The 21,231-nt window shown below is 46.9% G+C and overlaps 1 protein-coding gene across 29 annotated transcripts in view; it reads right to left on the bottom strand.

Moving 5' to 3' along the window:
- The window catches only part of LOC119972565 (girdin-like), a 649,171-nt gene that overhangs the window by 451,586 nt on the left and 176,354 nt on the right, over window positions 1–21,231 (bottom strand). For all 29 annotated transcript variants that reach the window (XM_038809673.1, XM_038809681.1, XM_038809689.1 and 26 more), the window contains exon 4: window positions 12,415–12,484. In XM_038809673.1, the coding sequence (XP_038665601.1) occupies window positions 12,415–12,484 (70 nt within the window). The remainder of the gene's footprint in view (window positions 1–12,414; window positions 12,485–21,231) is intronic.

The raw sequence follows: 21,231 nt of genomic DNA, 5'->3' as shown, positions 1-21,231 counted from the left end.
CGCCCTCCGTGAATAACAAGCCGAACTCCACCTGTAGCCTCTGCCGTTCCCTTAAAAGCCCTGCCTGGGGGTCTTGGCATTCCTCCCATCGATCTGTAGTACCTCCTTTACCAATCGGTCCATCTCTGCCCTGTCCACCTTCTCCCTATGGGCCCATATCAAGATCAGTTCCCCTCTGACCACCGCCTTCAGTGCTTCCCAGACCACCGCTGCTGAAATTTTCCCCGTGTCATTGACCTGCAGGTAGTTCTGATTACATTTCCTTAGCCGCTCGCACACCCCTTCGCCAGCCAAAAGTCTCACATCTAACCTCCAGTGCAGCCGCTGGTTACTGTCTTTATTAACCTGCAGGTCAACCTAGTGCGGAACATGGTCTGAGATTGTGATTGCCGAGTACCCATTTTCCACCACCCCTGCCAGTAAGGCCCTGCTCAAAATAAAGAAATCAATCCGGGACTACACTTTATACACATGAGTGGAAGGAGAACTCCTTCATACTCGGCTGCCCAAATCGCCATGGCCCCCCCCCCCCCCCCCCCCCCCCCCCACCCCACCATTCCATGAACCCATTTAGTTCCTTTGCCATTGCTGGCACCCTGCCCGCTTTCGAGCTTGACCGGTCCAAGCCAGGGTCAATAACTGTGCTGAAGTCCCCTCCCATGACCAACCTGTGCGAGTCCAGGTCTGGTATCTTCCCCAGCATGCTCTTTATAAACTCCACATCATAACAATTTGGCGCATACACATTTACTAATACTACGTTCACCCCCTCCAGTTTCCCACTGACCATAATATATAGACGTCCCGCATCCGAAACTATTCTACCCGCCTCAAAACAACATCCGCTTGTTGATCAGGATCACAACCCCTCTAGTCTTTGAATCCAGTCCCGAATGAAAGACCTGACTGATCCAGCCTTTCCTCAATCTAATCTGGTCAGTTACTCTAAGGTGCGACTCTTGCAACATTACCACGTCCGCCTTCAGTCCCCCAAGATGCACGACCACACGTGCCCTCTTGACCGGCCCATTTAACCCTCGAACATTCCAGGTGATCAGCCTAGTTGGGGGGCTCATTGCCTGCCCCCACCCCACTTTGCCAATCATCCATCCCCTTTATTGGGCGCCCCCACCCAACTTTGCCAATCATCCATCCCCTTTATTGGGTGCCCCACCCAACTTTGCCAATCATCCATCCCCTTTATTGGGCTCGCCTCCAGCCCATGCTCCACATCTCCACCGGCCCGCCCATAGGCAGTCTCAGCCCCCAACCTCCTCTCTGTCCCTTAGCCCAAGTCCCTCCTGCGTCAGCAGAACATTTACTCCCCCTCCCGAGTAACAACACTCTGTAACTCAACCCCTTTACTAAACCGAACATATGCACACTCCCCCGCTGCGCTTCCGTGAGCTAGCCCACCCAGCTAGCTTGGTGGCCCCCATCCCTGCCGCCAGATACTCCTCCACCCCCCCTCCCCCATACAAACATACTCCAACATCAAACAATTCCCACACAATTGCCCGATAGAAAAACACCAAGATCTAAACAAGTACACCTTCAGCCCCCAACAGTGCAAATGAAAACCTTAACTCACTCAGCTCTACCGCTGGTCCCAAATCAATGCAAAAGGCATTACAAACAACTTCCATAAAACAAAAAACGAGAAACCTTTTTTAAAAGAACAGAAAAAACAAACCAAAAAAAGCATGAACATTGCAGCAAAGTTCAAAAGTTCCACCACCAGTCCTTTCCTTTTCGCAAAATCCAGCACGTCCTCAGGCGACTCGAAATAAAAGTGCTGTTCCTCGTGCGTGACCCAGAGACAGGCCGGATACAACAGTCTGAGTTTCACCTTTTTCTGAAAAAGGATCAACCTAATCTGGTTGAAGCCTGCTCTTCTCCTGACCACCTCCACACTCAGGGATACTCTTGTCCCACTTACAGCTCCATGTCTTCTTGGCCCACTGTAGAATACGCTCCTTATCCAAGTACCTGTGGAATCTCACCACCATAGCCCTCAAGGGGTCTCCCATTCGCGGCTTCCTCGCAAGTGCTCTGTGAGCCCTGTCCACCTCCAAGGGCCGGGAGAATGCCCCATCCCCTAGCAGCTTCTCAAATATGTCTGCGATGTATGTCCCAGCGTCCGCTCCTTCAGACCCCTCCGGGAGCCCAACGATTTTCCAGTTCCGCCGGCGGGACCTATTCTCTAGATCCTCCATCTTCTCCAGGAGCTTCTTCTGATGGTCTCTCAGCATCCCCACCTCCAACTCCGCCGCAGTTTTATGTTCCTCCTGCCCAGCCAGCGCCTTCTCTACCTTCTGGATTGCCCGATCTTGAGCGTCCAATCTAAGCTCCAGCCGCTCAATGGACTCTTTTATCGGGTCCAAGCAGTCCAGTTTCTTCTTAGCAAAGCCTTCCTGAATAACTTCCATCAGCTGCTCCGTTGACCGCTGGGTGAACAAACCAGAGGTCCAGTCCTCCGCCGGCTGTCTCCTGCTGCAGCTTGAGCCGGTTATGGGCCAGAGTTTATAGAACCCTAAAGTGTATGATGGAGTTCACCTGACCCACAACTTTTATATATTGTGGTATGGGGAGCAAATGGCCCACTCTACAGGTGTGGTACAGCAGAAATAGAAAAGTGTTCTTTAAAGCAAAACAATGTTTATTCTATGAACTCAAGTTAACCTTTTTAGAACATAGTGACCATCTTAGCAACCATTAATTCAAATACAATCCCTAAAGAATACAACACTAAGTAATCCTTACGCTGTCCTTTTAACATCCAGAAGACTACAAAGCACCTTTTACCAGAAGCCCATCAGGTTAAAGTTATTAGTTTTAAAATCACCAGGATCGATTTACAGTCTTTAGATTACAGGGAGAGATTCATACACCTTCTGGCTATGACTGCAACTGTCCAGCTCTCAAAACTAAACTAAAATACACCCTGCAGCAAACAGCCTAAAACAAAAGTAAAAAGCTGACAGACAGCCCAGCTCCACCCACTCTGATATCACTGCAGTAGTAAACACCCATTTCTTAAAGTTACTCTCACTACAGATATTTATATAGACCCATTTATAAACACCCATTTCTTAAAGGTACTCTCACATGACACGCCCAAGCCTTCTCTGTCTTTCTCTTTCTGCCTTTACGAGCACATCTAGTCCTTCTCTCCATGCACCGATCTGGGAATTCAGTACACAATTGCGGGCCATCAGTTTTACAATTCAAGTCCGGTAGAAAATCGGGAAAGGTCCAAAAGTCCGACCCAAGTGGGAACCACCAAATGTGTGACTTACTCCTTCATTACCACCACCAGAAGTTGAAGCTAAACATTATTAGTATGACTGCAGACTACTTCTCCCAACAGCTATTGTAAATGTGGGCATCGTATAACTGTTCAACTTGGAGATATCACCCCTCTCAAAGGAAAACAAAAACTGCTGGCTCCATCACCCTAACAAGCTACCACCCATCTCCAATCTCCTTTTTCTTTCCAAAAGACGATGGTACCACCGGAAAGTTCAAGGAGACCTGTCTCATGAAGTTCCGCACCTGCATATATCTGAAGCCACCCTCATGCTGGAGCCCAAATGTCACCCCCAACTCCTCCAAGCATGTGACCTGCTCCTCCAAAAACAAATCCTGCCTCCCATTTTTCGGCAAACTCGAGGCCTTTGACATAGGCCTGGACAATTGGACTCAGTATGCCCCCCCCCCCCCCAATGTTTATAGAATAGAACATAGAACATACAGCAATCTAATTCTTGAAAGTGCGTTTAGTGTCTGATAAACAGTCCCTGTGAATTGTAGAACCCTTCCGACCTCCCCCTCAGCTCAAACTTCACCTACTCGAGCATCAAAAATTCCAGCATGTCCCCCTTGCCACGTCGAGGCACCGGGCAAAGAAGCAGACCTCCACCCCAGCAGGATCCGCCCGGATCCGGGCAATTAACGAGAAGGCCAAAACACCCGCCCCCATCCCTGGCTGGTCCGACACCCCAAATATGGCTTCTTGGGGCCCTGGTTCCAAACTCACATGTACCACCCCCGAGGTGACCTTAAAATTTCCCTCCAATACTCCTCCAGCTTCAGGAGAACCTGAACATGGAAAACATGTTCAGATGTTTTCCTGAACATGGTTTGCGGGGCTCCTCCCACAGAGCTCACATACAGCTCCACCTCGCCCTTGTGAGGTGTGCCCTACACACGACTTTCAGCTGTATCAGCCCCAGCCTCGCGTTTGAGGCATTTAGCCTACGGAGCCACAGACCGTCCTCCACAACCTCCCCCAACTCTTCCTCCAACTTGCCTTTAATCGCCCTCCAAGGATACCTTATCTTCGCCCAAAAAACCTCCCATCAATCGCCGACACTACCCACTTCTCCATTCCCCCTGCCGTCAATACCTCTTCCAACAATGTGGGGGCCAGTGCCTCCAGGAAGCTCTGAACCTCCTTCCTGGCAAAGTCCCAGAGCTGCAGGTACCCAACGACTTCCCCCTGTTTCAGTCCATATTTCCCAAGCCTCAAAAAACCTCTCAGGAACAGGTCTTTTAATGCTCGGACTTCCGTCTCTCCCCATCCAACTTCCCTGGCTCAAACCTATGGTTCCCCCTAATCGGCATCTCTCTGGTTTAGGGCTGGTTTAGCTGAGTGGGCTGGACAGCTGGTTTGTAATGCAGAACAAGGCCATCAGCGTGGGTCAATTCCCGTACCAGCTTACCCGAACAGGCACCGGAATGAACGAGGTGATCAACTTATCCACCTCCTTGAAAAAGCCTTCAGCAAAAATATCGGCAGGCATTAAATACAAACAAAAGACGTGGCAGCACATTCATTTTAATTGCCTGTAACAGACCTGCCAGCGACAAAGGAAGACTATCCCACGCGCCAAATCTGCCTTCACCCTCCCAACCAAGCTAGAAAGATTAAATGAATCCCCAGTCCCACGCCACCTGCACCCCCAGATACCCAAAATGGATTGCTGCCCTACGGAATGGCAGCCCCCACACCCTCCCTCACCCCCGTCCAAGACGCCACACAAAGTATTCACTTTTTTCCAGGTTTCATTTATACCCCGAAAAGGACCCAAATCTTCGGAGAGGCTCCAATATACCCCCTATTGACGCACTAGGCTCTGACACAAAGTAATAAATCATCCGCGTACAGAGACACTATGTTACACCCGTTCCCGTCCTCCCGCCTGCACTATTCTCCTCCATACCCCCAAGCTCCTCAGCACGATGGCCAAAGGCTCAATCGCCAGCACAAATAACAGAGGGGACATAGGACACCCCTGTCTGGTCCCCTGGTGCAGAGCAAAGTACCCCAAACTCATTATTTGCACACAGACGCTCACCCTTGGTTCCTTGTATAATAACCGTACCCACTCCACAAGCCTCGCCCTGATCCCAAACCTCTCTCGCACCGCAATCAAATACCCCCACTCTACCCGATCAAATGCCATTTCTACTTCCAGCACAACCATCACCTCTGTCCTCCTTACCTCAGCCAGCGTCATAACTACATTTAGCACCCTCCTAATATTTGTGAATAGCTGCCTCCCTTTCACAAACCCCGTCTGGTCCTCCCCCATCATCTTCAGAGGCACCCCTCCATCCTCGCTGCCAGAAGCTTCACCAATATCATCGCATTCACATTCAGTAGTGATATAAGCCTGTACGACCTACACTCGGTCGGGTCCTTATCCTTCTTCAGCAGCAAGGAAATTGAGGCCTGCCCCAAAGTCTGTGGCACTGCCGCCTTCCCCATCTCATTCTCAAACATCCCCACCATCAGCAGCGCCAACCTGTCCTTAAATTTCTTGTAATATTTCATTGGGAACCTTGCCCGACTGCATCCTCCCAATTGCCTCCTTTATCTCCTGTTCCCCTACCATCTCCTCCAACATGGCCCTATCCTCCTGCCCCAACCTCGGGTACTCCAGACCGTCTAGGAATTTCCACATTCCCCCCCGGCACTCCTTGGTGGCTCCGCCCTATACAAATTTTCATACAACTCCTCAAACACTTTGTTAATCTGGTCCAGGGCCACCACCAATTTCCCCGCCCTACCCCACACCTGGACAATTTCCCTTGCTGCCATCTCCCTCCGAAGTTGGCCTCCCCATACTCGTAGACTGCTCTCCTCGCTCCCTTCAATTGACGCACGGCCTTCCCCGTAGACAGTCGATTAAAACTAGCCTGCAGCTCCCTCCTTCTATTTAAAAGTGCTGGTTCTGCATCTCCTGCGTACCTCCTGTTCACCTCCAACATCTCATCTATCAACCTTTGCCGCTCCACCCACTCCTCTTTATCCACATTGGCCTTAAACGATATCATCTCACCCTCAGCACTGCCTTCAGAGCCTCCCATACCACGGCCTGCGATACCTCCCCTGTGCAGTTAAACCCTACGGTACTCAATTACCTACCCGATCTTTTCACAAAAACTTCAGTCCCCCAGCAACCCAACATCCAATCTCCACCCCGGCCTCTGCATTGTCCCCCACTCCAAGACCATGTCCATCCAATGCGGCGCATTATCCGAAATTGCTATTGGCAAGTACTCTGATCCCTTAACCCCAGCCAACAGTGCCTTCCCTACTACAAAACAAAATCTATCCTCGAATACACCTTGTGGACCGAGGAGAAAAGCGAATACTCCCGCTCCCTCGGGTGCAAGAACCTTCATGTGTCCACTCCTCCCCCCCGGAGAGCGGCTGCGATCTGTCCAGCCTTGGCTCCTGCATAAAGTTCAGTCTCCACCCACTATCAGCTCGTGCAAATTCAAGTCCAAATGGCCCCACATACCTTCCTCACAAACCTTACATCATCCTGATATGGGTCATACACACTTGCCAACGCCACCAACCTGCCCTCCAATGCCCGTTACCATCACATATCTACCCGCTTGGTCCACCACCACCTTCTAAACCTGGAACCTCACTTTCTTACTGACCAAAAACGCTACTCCCCACGCCCTGTCAAATCCCAAATGAAACACTTGGCTTACCCAGCCCTTCCTGAGCTTCAACGGATCCTTCACCCTCAAATGAGTCTCCTGCAACATAGCCTCATCAGCCTTTAAAAACTTTTTAGGTGCTCCAACACCATCGACCTCTTCATTGGCCCTTCCGGCCCACATAACTAACTTAACCAGGAGTTTCTCCCCTCTTCTCTCTCTTCCCCCCCCCCCCCCCCCCCCCACCCAATCTTCTCTCTCTTCCTCTTCCCCCCCCCCCCCACCCCAATCCACCATCATTATCAGAACTCCAGGCCTGCCCGCTGGACCGGACCTACCCCCATCCATTTTTACAATAGAAACACTCCCCCTCCCAGACGACCCCCCCCCCCCATCCACTTCCTCTCAAAAACACAACCCAGTATCAATCCGATCCCCCCCCCCCTTTTCACACCTCATGGGCCATTGTCATGTGAGGGTCCCCTTAAGAAAATTGTGTTTGTCAAATAGCTGCAGTGTTTCTGGCATTTACTTTCGTTTTGAGCTGGAAGCTGTTTTATAGCTCAGTTTTTGGTTTTGTTTTCAGTTGGGAGCTGCATTCAAACAAGAAGGTGTATTTTGATCTCTCTCTCTCTGCATGCTAAAGAATATCTTCAGATCACTTGATAATTTCAGAGTGATAACGGTTTTCTGTGCAGAATTCAAACCTGCTGTCTTTGTTAAAAAGGGTACTTGACGTATGGATGTTGTTAGAAAAGTTATTGAGGGTTACATATAGAGTATTGTATCTGTGGGGATTGTGTGTGTTGGTAGTTAATAAACTGCTTACTGCGTTTCTAAAATGTTAACTAGATTCATAGAATAAACATTGTTTTGTTTTAAAATACTAAAGTTCTCTGTTGCATAACACCTGGAGAGTGCGCCCTTGTGCTCACCATAACCAAAATCTATCAAGTTGTGGGTCAGGTGAATTCCATGATATAGAACATACAGTGCAGGAGGCCATTCAGCCCATCGAGTCTTCACCGACCCACTTAAGCCCTCACTTCCACCCTATCCCTGTAACCCAATAACCCCATCTTACCTTTTTGGACACTAAGGGCAATTTATCATGGCCAATCCACCTAACCTGCACGTCTATGGACTGTGGGAGGAAACCGGAGCACCCGGAGGAAACCTACGCACACACGGGGAGGATGTGCAGACTCCGCACAGAGTGACCCAAACCGGAATCGAACCTGGGACCCTGGAGCTGTGAAGCAATTGTGCTAACCACTATGCTACCGTGCTGCCCTATATTTGCCGGTATTCTGCCCGTCTGAGCACCCCGTCCAGATCATCCTGTAATTATAGGCTTTCCTCCTCGCTATTTACCACACCACCAATTTTTTGGTCACCTACCTTCTTGATCGGGCCCTTATGTGGGACCTTGTCAAAAGCCTTACTGAATTCCATGTAGACTACATCAATTGCATTACCCTCATCTACACACCTCGTCACCTCCCCAAAAAATTCCAACAAATTTGTTAGACAAGTAACTTCCAGTGACAACATGAGATCAAGTCGCATGAAAGGTGGCTCCCACAAGGGACCTTGTTCTTCAATCCCTTATACTCGTTTTTCAAGGGAATTTTGGTGTTTAAACCCAACTGGCCAAACTGGGTCACGGTCAGCCAACAGAGCCAATTTGAAAATCTCATCGATAAAGCTTACTGGAAACAAATCTCAGTCTGGTAGTCTGGCGAGAGGATCGGAGGGAGAGATAGCGGAGGCGGCCGTGCTCATCATGGTAGACACTGCAAGGATGCTGGGGTTTGGACACTTGGGTAGGGAGGACAGGCTGGGGGAATATGTTGTTCGCTTTCTGTTGCCTTTTTGGTTGGGGTCTACCTCGCTAGTAATAAGGAGTAGTTGAGTAAACGGGAGCAGAGTGGGGGAGTGTGGGGGTGGGTGGGGGGGCTGCGACATGTTGGTCCAGGTGGGGAAGGTCTTGGCTCACCGGGGCCAGAACATGTTGGTTGCAGATGCATTGGCGGAAATGCCGGTGGTTTTAGTAAACATGTACGCCCCGGATTGGGACAATCTAAGTTTATTAGACGGCTGTTGGCCGCAATACCAGATTTAAGTACTTATCAACTGATTCTTTGGGTGGAGGGGGATAAGCTAAAGTCATTGGCCCCTTCCAGAATGGCAAAGGTCCTCTCTACGTTCATGGAGGAGATAGGGGGTACAGACCCATGGCTGTTTATACACCCTGGGGTAAGGAGGTCTCCTTTTTCCCGAGTGCACAAGGTCTACTCAAGAATAGATTACTTTGTAATGGGTAGGAATCTTCCCTCTGGGGTGAAGGTAGGATATTCGGTTGGGGTTATATCTGCATTTGGTAGACCGAGTGCTGGAGGCGACTGGACGTAGTGTATGGGATAGAGGTTGGACGTAGGGCTTTTATCGGATATGGGGTTTTGCGGGACTGTTTTGAAACCATAGGGGGAATACGTGGAGTTCAATGAGAATGGGGTTGTCTTGCCCTGTATTCTGTGGGAGGCTTTGAGGGCAGTGATTAGAGGGGAGCATATAATATCAGAGGTTTGTGGACCAGCTGGTCCCATTGTTGATAGGGATGTTTAACAATGCTCTGGCATGGGGTTCCCTCCACGAGGTGCTTGGGCAAGCATTCATCAACCTTCCCCTGAAAAATGAGAAGGATTCCACAGAATGCAGGTTGTACCACCCGATTTCTTGCTTAATGTAGATGCAAAGCTAATGGTTAAGGTTCTAGCATGGAGGCTGGAACCCTGCTTCCCCAGAGATAATTGGGGAGGACCAAATGGGATTTGTAAAGGGCCGAAAACTGTTGTCCAATATGGGCGACTGCGGAGCATGGTTCCTACCCCAACGGCTGGACTGGAACCCTAGCTAATTGTTAGATGCAGAAAAACATTCAATAGGGTCCAGTGGAGGTACCTCTTTGCAGTTTTGTAGCAGTTTGGGTTTGGCCCTAGGTGCGTCTGTTGTATGAGGCTCCTTCCGCCAGTGTTTGTACCATAAATTTGGGGTCTTTACGGTTGCACAGGGGGACAAGGCAGGGAGGTCCTATGCCTCCCCTTCTGTTCGCTTTAGCGATTGAGCCACCAGCCCTGATGGCTTCAAACAAGTGAAGCTGGATAGTAAGTTGTGGTTATGGAACACAAGGTATCCCTGTAGGCGGATAATCTTTTGTTATACATGAAAGATCTGGGGCCAGCTATGGGAGATATCATGAGTATATTGAAGAGCTTTAGCACCTTTCTGGAAACAAGTTGAATTTAGATAAGAGCGAGTATTTTTTGGTCAGCATTCCATAAAAGGAAGCAAGTTTGGGGGTTCGACCTTTCCATCTGGCGGGAATAGCAGACTAGCTTTCAGTATCTGGGAGTCCAGGTGGCTCGGGAATGGGCGCGGCTCCATGAATTGAATTATACCAGCTGAGTGGGGAGGGTCAAAGCTGATCTACTATGGCGACCAGAATTGTGCACAATATTGCAAGTGCGGCCTTACCAAGGTTTTATACAACTCTAGCATGACTTGCCAGTTTTTGTATTCAATGCCCAGTCCAATAAAGGCAAGCATTCCATATGCTTTTTTTGACTACCTTGTCCACTTGTGTTGCTACTTTCAAAGATTTGTGGACCTGCACGCCCAGATCTCTCAAACTTTCTATATTCCGGAGAGTTGTGTCATTTACGGTACATTTCCCCTCTATGTTAGACCTACCAAACTGCATTTCCTCACATTTGTCTGGATTAAACTACAGTTGCCATTTCTCTGCCCAAGTCTCCAACCTATGTCCGGCTGTATCGTCAAACAATCCGAAACACTATCTGCCACTCCACCAACCTTGGTGTCATCCGCAAACTTACTAATGAGACCAGCTACATTTTCCTCCAAATCGTTTATCTATACTACAAACAACAGAGGCCCCAGCACACCACTAGTCACAACCTTCCATTCAGGAAATCACCCTTCTACTGCTACCCTTTGCCTTCTATGACTGATACAGAGTTCTGTATCAATCTTACCACCTCACCTCTGATCCCGTGTGACTTCACCTTTGTACCAGTCTGCCATGAGGCACCTTGTCAAAGGCTTTACTGAAGTCTATGTAAATAACATCCATCTCCCTCCCCTCATCAATCATATTTGTCACCTCCCAAAATACTCGATCAAATTAGTGAGGCACGACCTCCCCTTCACTAAACCATGCTGTCTATCGCTTATGAGTCCATTTGTTTCCAAATGGGAATTAAGTGTTGTCCCTGAGAATCCTCTCTCCATCAAGTCTGCACTGACCCTTTGAAAGAGCACCCTACCCAGGCCACGGCCCATCCTATCCCTGTAACCCAATAACCCCACCGCACCTTTTGGACGCGAAGGGGCAATTTAGCATGACCAATTCGCCTAACCTGCACATCTTTAGATTGTGGGAGGAAGCCGGAGCATCTGGAGGAAACCCATACAGCCACGAGCAAATGCAGAAACTCCAGAGAGTCACTCAAGGCTGGAATTCGACTAGGTCCCTGCCACTGTGAGGTAGCAGTGCCAACCATTGTACCAGCATGCAGCCCATATCCTGCCTTAACATGTCCCTGTCGAAATTTATTAGGCAAGGCTATCAAGGGACACAAAGTTGAGTAAATAGGCATGAGGCATACATTAGTCATCACACATTAAATGACTCCTGATGCTATATTCTTAATTATGACATTTAATGCAAATATCACAAGGTATCCAGTCTTGTCTCTTGCAAAAGGCACCATGTACACAACACTAAATGGGAGATTAAAACAAATTGATTTACTTGAGAGAATTCTGCATAGAAGCATTAAAACAGCAAAATGCAATAAAGATCAAATCAGTTCAGATGGTTAGAAATGTTCTTTTAAAATAGTTATGTATAGTTCAATAACTAACAGGAGTTTTTCTTGAATGTGTTTTATAAACCTTCATAATTCAATATTATATTTGGATGACCACAGACTGTGCAGGACTAATCTAACAAATCAGACCTGCCCTCTTATGCCGCAGGAATCTTTTAACATTACAGGCATGTCTTGTAAATCTGTAAGCAGCCTGAGAGCACAAAATAACTCGCCTTTTGGGGAAAGGAGTTAGTCAGCATGTAACTATATTCTTCAAATAATCTTTCCATAGATTGAATTTGTCTATTGCATGACTGTTAACGTGCTAACATTACAAACAGTTAAAAAGTCTCAGGCACTTCAATTTCCAACCAGGAGAGACATTCGATTGCCAGCTTTTTCTTCAACCAGTTGCAAATACCGATAATTGCCACATATATTAATGGCACTGTCCAGATTTACAGCTGGTTGAAATTACCCTTTAAATCACATTTATTTTGTCATATAAAATCATGTGATTGAAATACATGTTATATATAATCAAATAACCTACCTGAGAGGGGGGTTCGGCCCAGGACAAGGACATTTGGAAGAGACATCATAATTAGCTGTTGTAGTGTCTCCTGTAAGTTATAACAATAATTTTAATCTGTATAATACATAATCATTTTTTAAAAATTTTTTAACAGCAAACAAGATGGTTTTCTAGAGCAGTTATGCTGAGAAACAAACTAGGGAGAGGCTAGTTCTGTGCAATGAGAAAGAACTCTTCATAATCGCACAAAAGAACCTTTGGTGAAAAGTGGTTATAACATGATAGAATTTTACATTAAGTTTGAAAACGATGTATTTCAATCTGAAACTAGGGTCTTAAATATAAACAAAGGTTTATGGGGCAGATTAGTTGTGGTGGATTGGGAAAATACATTCAAAGGTATGACATGAGACAGGCAAAGGCAATTGTTTAAAGAATTAATGCTTTACAACACGTATACATTCCTTCAGGGCACAAAATAGGAGAGCACATACAAATACATGTTTAAGTATGATCCTAGTTTTTGAAGAAAATCTATGCTATTGGTTAGAGTCAGACCAGATTTCATGAGAATAAAATAGGCCTGAATGTCAAGCTTTCTTTCTGACACAATTTGGACAATTACTTAAGCCTTTCCTCCACTGAAAATAAAATGGTTCATATTCTATCCAGCATCAATCTTAGATTATAGCATGAGCCGGAAACAGTTTGCCACCATTGTTTTTGCTTTCGTTTGCAAATTTGTTTGTCAAGATTCATAAAATATGATTGAGAATGTCAAGCAACAGACATGTGTGCTCAAGATGCATCATATCCAATAGGAACTGGAACGATTTCCCAAATTGTTTTATTCCATAACATTATAGTAAACAGAATAAGTTTATCATATTTTTCTGATACGTAATTGATCCGAGGAGACTTCCGGTGACGGGATGTGCTGAGCGACGTGTTAAAAGGCAACTCTCCTCCTGGAAACTTGAAATTAGGCACTTTTAACCTAAAAATAGGCCGCTAAAATAGAAAAACCCCCACCCTCCTCCAATAACACCACAACGAACCAGACATGCCAGGCAACAATTTAAGGAGCCGAAAGGACGGCAGAATCAGTAAAAGCCTGGAGAGGAAGATTGGGCGACGTTGAACATGCAGTGCTAGCCCCCGATAAACAAATTGATGGACTTCCTGTCACAGGAGCTCCAATTGAAGAGACGCTATGAAAATAGAAATGATGACAGTGAAGGCAGCAGTAGCGGAGGCACTGGTCCCCTTTCAGATGGCACAGGAAAAAGCAGAGCGGTGACTGGAGTCGACGATCAGGGAACTGGAGAAGGCTGCGACCGACCAGATCGCCTCACTGGAGCAGGAGATGGCAAGGTTGGTGGCGACACAACGGACACTGAAGGGAAAGGTTGAAGACCAAGAGAATCGATCACGCCATCAAAATCTCTGCACTGTGGGCCTACCAGAGGGTACTGAGGGCAGAAACGCTTGAGTGTGCGCGGCCCAGATGATGGGCAAACTTGTTGGAAGCGAAAGCTTCTCCAAGTCCCCAGAAGTGGACCGAGACCACAGGTCACTCCGACCAAAGCCCAAAGTCGGGGAGCAGCCACGGGCCATTATCGCAAAATTGCACGGGTACCAAGACCGGGAAAAGATCCTGAATTGGGCACGGCACACATGATCTTGTAGGTGGGAAGGTCACTCGATCAGTGTGTATCAGGACATGGGGTAGACCTGGTCAAATGCCAGGCAGAATTCAACGCAGCCAAGGCAGCCCTATACAAAAGCCAGGTGCGGTTTGGGAAGCTGTATCCCACCAAGCTCTGGGCAACTTTCCAGGGTTAAGGAGTACTACTTCACTGTAGACAATTTTGTGCGCAAGCACAGGCTGGGAAGGCCACAAAGCTAGCAGTGAGAGAGAACTCTTGTTTCATCTATTTAAAAAAATTTGAATTATATGGGATAGATCTGCCTTGCCTTTGGTCTATGTGTCTCAGGAAGGAGGGGGTGAGAGTGAGAAGGTACTGGATGGAAAAGGGTAAACGCAACAGGTAGGGGGAAGGTAAAGCATAGTCACCTGGAACACCACCTTAACGGCCCAGTGAAAAGATCCAGAGTCTTCACCCATCTGAAAGAGTATGACATAATCTTCCTCCAGGAGACCTACCTGAGGGAGAAGGACCGACTGCGGCTAAGAAAGAGCTGGGTGGGGCAGACCTACCAAACGTGCTAAGGGACGAGGGCTTTGGGGGGGAGGGTAGCCATATTTCTCAATAAGAGGGCAGCATTTACAGTGATGAGGATGGTTACGGACCAAGGGGGACAGTATGTCATGGTCAGTGGTGTCCTTCCTCGAAGGGGCACGAGTGGTCTTCGTAAATGTGCACGCTCTCAACTGGGACAACGCAAAATTCATGAAGAAAACCTTGACAGAAATCCCTGACATAGACGTGCACAGACTCGCACCGACTCAACTGGACCCATGGACAGATAGATCAAACCCGAAGCTGTGAAAGCACAAAGCCACGAGGAAATAGCTCAGGTTAAAGACAGAAGCAGGAGGTGGTCACTGCGCCAGAAAAGATCAAATGAAGCCTTCGCAACCTTCTACTGAGGGTGGAACACCTCCAAGCCACTGGAAGATTAAGCAGTTCCTCGACGGAGTGTACATGCCAATCGTGGGTGAAGCTAAGTGACAGGGCCTGGAAGCACCATGAGAACTGGGGGAAGTCATGGAGAGTCTATGCAGGCGGGGAAGGCACCAGGGCAAGATGGACTGCCAGCAGACGTCTACAAAGAATTTGCACCAGCCTTTACTTGCGGGAGATGTTCACAGACTCGCTAGTAAAGGGCACTCTGCCACCAACACTGGCACAAGCCTCTTTAATCGCTGATAACCAAAAAGAACAAAGACCTGAGTGCAGGTTCTACAGGCCCATCTCACTACTCAACGTAGATGCAAAGATCCTGGCAAAGGCCCTGGGAAGGTGGCAGAGGAGCTGCATGCCAGGGTTAATCGCGGAGGACCAGATGGACTTGGTCAACGGCAGGCAACTAACATCGAACATCAGGCCCTTGCTGAACGTGATAATGACGCCATCTGAGGGGAGAACACCAGAGTGATCATTTCCCTGGATGCAGAAAAAACCTTCCACAGAATCGAATAGAAGTACCTCTTAGAGATACTGGGACAATATGGGTTTGGCCCAGGGTTCACCTCCTGGGTGAAACTACTGTACAGTGCTCTCATGGCGAGCATATGGACAAACACCACCAGCTCCAGATACTTCCAGTACACAGAAGCAAGTGGCAGGGTTGCACGCTATCCGTGCTACTGTTTGCTCTGGCAATCGAGCCACTGTCAATCGCCTTCAGAGCAGTGAAGGGGTGGAGAGGTATCCAAAGGAGGGACGTAGAGCATAGTGTCCACTCCACATGGATGACCTGTTCCTCTATATCTCGAACCCCCTGGCCACCATGGAAGGAATAATAAAACTCCTGAAGCTCGGCGCCTTCTCAGGTTTCAAACTTAAGCTGGGCAAGAGCATGATTTTCCCTGTAAACCCGCAGGCAGGAGGGACAGAGCTGGGGGCACTGCCCCCCGCCCCCCCCGCCCCCCCCCCCCACGCCCCAAAATACTCGAAGAGCCCAGTTGTTCCCGAGGGGACTCTGAAAGTTAGAGGCATGCACATGGATGATTAGAGTAGCAACCCTGGGGGAACTCAGAGGTTCCAGTTACCAAGGGGAAACAATGAAATGAAAATGAAAATCGCTTATTGTCACGAGTAGGCTTCAAATGAAGTCACTGTGAAAAGCCCCTAGTCGCCACATTCCGGCGCCTGTCCGGGGAGGCTGTTACGGGAATCGAACCGTGCTGCTGGACTGCTTGGTCTGCTTTCAAAGCCGGCAATTTAGCGTTGTGCTAAACAGCCCCTGAACAACCGGAGATTCATGGCAACAACATCCTCTGCGAAGAAACAACAACATACCCCCAGATACCAGAACACCTGTTAGAATAACTGCTGGACATGGACCACCTAGGGACAGAAAACTGTGCGGACAAGTTTTGGAGGTGGTACGCTCTGCCCTGGACGAGACAAGGAAAAACTGGGAAGAGGAACTCGGCATAGAGATAGGGGGAAGCCTCTGGATCGAAGCACTGCACAGGGCGAACTTCACCTACATGTGTTCAAGGCTGAGCAGAACACAGCTAAAAGTGGTGCACAAAGCACACCTGACCAGAACTCAAATGAGTGGGTTCTTTCCGGAGGTGGAGGACAAATGCGAACAGTGCCAAGGAGGCACGGCCAACCACACCCACATTGCTCTAGGCGTGTCCCGGACTGGTCAGGTATTGGACTACCTTCTTTGAGGCATGTCCAGGGTTGTGCAAGTGAGGGTGGAGCCATATCCAAAAGTGGTGGTCTTCAGGGCATCAGATCAGCAAACGCTCTTCATGAGGAGGGGGGCCACCGCCCTAACCATTGTTCCCTGATTGCACGTTGTAGAATCCTGCTTGGCTGGCAATCAGCGGCACGACCCAAGTCTACAGACTGTCAGTCTAACCTGGTGGAATTTTGTAGGCTGGAGAATATTAAATTTGGCATCCGTAGGTTGGAAGAAAGCCTCTACAAGACGTGGAAGCCACTCACCAACTTGTTTCAAGACTTGTTCATAGCCTGCAACCCATAAGGTTGGGGGGGGGGGGGGGGGGGGGGGGGGGGGGTCCAGATACCAAATTTGTAACTTAGGAATTGTTGAATATAAAATAAGAAAATCCAACAAAAACATTTATTTAAAAAACTGATACTAGGCCATGGGGTAACAGATCATTGTGCTAACCTGCTATCCCACTTTGCAGTTTTAATTGCCAAAATTTGTGCAATTCAGTAAAGTTCATTATTGGAATGACTGGTGACGTTAATCAGTTAACAAATAATCAGTGAAATTTTGAAAATTCAGACAAAGCTGCATTCAAGAAAGTGTGAACTATTCAGAATTCCAATTCTGCACTGAATAAATTGTATTTAACTTCTATGGTTTAATTTTACTGACATTCTGCAGGAAGCTAAATGTGCATAAATAACATACCACCCTCTCATTTACTGGGCTGCTTTTTGTTTTCAAGCAATTTTCCTTCAGAAGAAAATTACATACCCATCATCATTATTCAACAAACCTCTTCCACCCCTTAATCTCCACTCTCTGATGCCACTATTCTCACGATTTTCTCAATGTTCTTTCCTCCACAAGCAGTTTCAATCTAATGGAAATACCATTGTTCATTTAACATCAGGTTGCCAGCATCATTAGACAAGCAAAATGGCCAAGCCTATAATAGAGGCAGCTAAAATGCCACCTACTGAGGTCTTAAAACAGCTGCAGAAGTATCACAAATAAGATCCAGAGGTGTCTTGAAGCATAAAAGTCAAATCCAAATTTTTTTTCTCTTCGCCTTAAACTGTGCTTAAGTGCTTTATAGCTACCATTAGCATTGGTCCCATTTCCAATATCAGAGTTATAGCTTCATTCTTTTTTCTAGTCGCCCTATGTATTTGTTCAGCTCTAAAACGTATACAGGTCAACGGTGTTTCATGTACAAGGACAGCAGTCTTCATTGGCGTCTTGCCTCAGTGAGTGCCATTATTCAACTGTTCTTAAAATGTCTACCTCCAGAAGCAGTTTCATGGTATAGTGACATGACTGCAGAAAGCTGGATGAGTAGATCAGACTAGCTCCTAATATTCCCCCTTTTCATACTTAAAAAAAGACCAACCCCCTCTTCCGAGTGAACAAAAGATATTTGCATGCACAATCCCTACCCACCATTCTCATGCACTCAATTGTTTGCTCTACCACATATGCATTACAATACTTTTTCACTGTACCTCAGTATACATGACAATAAATGAATGTAATCAAATCACACTATCGGCTGGATTTTCCTGTCACACCCACCCAGAGGCCGAAAATTCTTGCCCAAGGTGAATGGACCATTAAATAGTCGAAATTTTCTGTACCTGCGATTATTCTGCAGCAGATGGGACTTGAAAATTTACCCCATTTCCTTTAAACATGTGGGTGTTCACAAGAATCATACAGAATTCACCATGCAGGAGGCCATTCGGCCTATCGAGTCTGCACTGGCACTTGGAAAGAACACCCTACTTAAGCCCACGCCTCCACCCTAACCCCGTAACCCAGTAACGTGACCTACCCTTTTTAGACATCAAGAGCAATTTAACATAGCCAATTCACCTAACCTGCACATCCTTGGACTGTGTGAGGAAACCGGAGCACCCGGAGTAAACCCCTGCAGACATGGGGAGAACGTGCAGACTCTGCACAGTCAATGACCCAAGCCGGGAATCGAACCTGGGACCCTGGAGCTGTGAAGCAACTATGCTAGCCACTGTGCTACCATGCCGTCCCATTGGCATTGACATTGGCTGTTTGTCTGGGCGATGTTATTTGTCCAGCATATCGCTGTTTTGGTGACAAGCCGCTGTTTTGGTGACTGTTGTTGTTCCACTGGGGGTGTGGGGACACATAGACCTTTGGGATTGATGTTAGTTCTGTATTCAGTACAGCTGGTGGACTGTCAGACAAACCTGTCTTCTCGCTAGGAGTATCGTGCTGTTATACAGCTTCAATCTCACTTTTGAGGACTTCATTTTTGGATCTCAATGTTGAATCATTTCACATCCACGTTGCATGACACACTGTCTCTTTGGAATTTCGTGTTTGCCTGACACCATGCTGACTGCAAAAGGAGAGTCACAAACCATTTGTTGCCTATAGACTTGACAAACTACCTGTTGATCCTGTATCAGATATACCCACTGATGCCTCTCCAGCGGCTGTTTTCCACAATATCCACATTCTGCCCTTTGTTTGCAATTGCATTTGGACTGAACCTCAGCATAATGTATCTCCTGGTCTGTTCAGCATATATGCTCCAGCTGATCTTTCATATCTTTGCATCTCAACACACATCTATCGTTTCCTTCAGCATCAGTTCCTCATCTTTCAGTCGACTTGCGTTCACTGAGGGGTTTCCCACATATAAGATCCATCAATCTTGAATCAGATCTTATAGCTGTCAGAATTCACATGATTCTGCCAACTGCGCTTCTGCCATCATGTACCAATCAACAGTCTAATTTTAACTCTCAACTCGATGCTGAGTACATAACGTTCATATATAACATTCATTCGGGGTTCAAAATGTGTATTCAAGGCTTTCAAAATCTCTCAAATTTCTCTTTGCTCATCTGTTAGATTTGGAGTGGTCCTCCCCCAGCAGTGTTAGCAGCGAGGTAATTTTTTCAGGCTTGTTAACAAAGTCTGTTGCAATCCCAGTTTTGCCATTATGGGTGGAAAAACTGCTAGTTTGGCCACTCATCACTTTTAAATTTTACTGGAGATGGGATTGAGAGATGGGCTTGGAAAGTTAACTGCAGCCATTTGTAATCACTTGGATCATTTTTGTCGCCTTTGTTTGAGGTCATTTTGTCTTTTCATGTCTGTTTTTCTTTGTCCTTTTTTCAGCAGTGAATAATTTAATTTGCAGCCTGTGAGCTGTTCTCTGAGCTGTGCCTCAGTTGCAGACTTTGCTTGATTTCCTTTGTCCTTTTCAGTGGTTTTGCAGATTTTGAACTGATCAGCATTCCTGGGTTCTCAGTCTTTTTTGCTCCTTTTGCAAGGTTCAAAAATCTATTTTGCCTCCACTCTCTGACACCATGTTTCATGTACAAGGACAGCAGTGTTAATTGGTCTCTTGTCTCGGTAAGTACCTTTATTCAACTGCCCTCAAGATGTCTGCCTCCAGAGGGGGCCTCATGGCATATTCACATGACGACAGAAAGCTAGATGTGTCAATTAGACTAGTCATATTTCAAAACCCAAATAATGGGTTTGATCGCCACTATCATAAGAATAGATTAATGAAATCATCTCAACAGAATAAAACTGGAACTGAATCAACTTATGGGTTAAGTGTAAAATCATCCATTTGACAAATTCCAAACTCAAGGTATTTTAATTTCTGGGATTCATTTACATTCATCAGTCAGCTCCCAGTCGGAAATGAACAGAAATCAGCATTCCACCAAACCTCTTTCCAACCTGATCTTGCAGAATGAGGGACGTTAAAGTTGGCCCCTACATTTTAGCGAGTTTTATGTTTTTTGATCTCTCCAAGCAACAAAGGATATTGTTACAGAGTGTAAAAACAAAGCAGAGGGTGGTTTGCATAAAAGACTTGCATGGGAAGGCGGCATACAGTCAGGATAGAGTGGCCCTGAGAGTGCAATGCTGACTCTGAACCCCATGAAATCTCAAGCCATCAAGTCAAACATGGACAAGAAAACCTCCAGCTGATTAGTACATGTCAGCTGTGCCTTAGTTGATCACACTCTTTCCTCTTGTGGGTTCAATTCTGACTCCAGGACATGAGCATAAAAATTAGGCAACAGTGCAGTAGCAGGTGTTTGCTACACTGTTGAAGGTACTGTTATGTATGAGACATTAAACAGAGGCACTGCCTGCCTCATGGTATTATTTTGAACAAGAGCAATGATCTGGCCAACATGTATCCCTTAATTATCATATAAATACATTATCTAGCAATTATCACTTTGCTATTTATAGGAACGTCTTTGCACAAAGTGGCTACTACATTTTTAAAAAGTGACTACTGTAACGATTGGAAGATGTTAGGAAAATTGCATTATAAATATTGGGACAAGTTAAGAGTTAAAAGTGTGGGATACAGTGTGTGGCTGCAGTGATCATGGTTTTAAAAGTAATTTTGTTTTGCTTCTTGGGAATAGC

Source organism: Scyliorhinus canicula, chromosome 1 (genome assembly GCF_902713615.1).
Source record: "Scyliorhinus canicula chromosome 1, sScyCan1.1, whole genome shotgun sequence".
Classification (NCBI taxonomy): Eukaryota; Metazoa; Chordata; class Chondrichthyes; order Carcharhiniformes; family Scyliorhinidae; genus Scyliorhinus; species Scyliorhinus canicula.
This window is presented reverse-complemented; position numbering and strand designations above follow the sequence as displayed.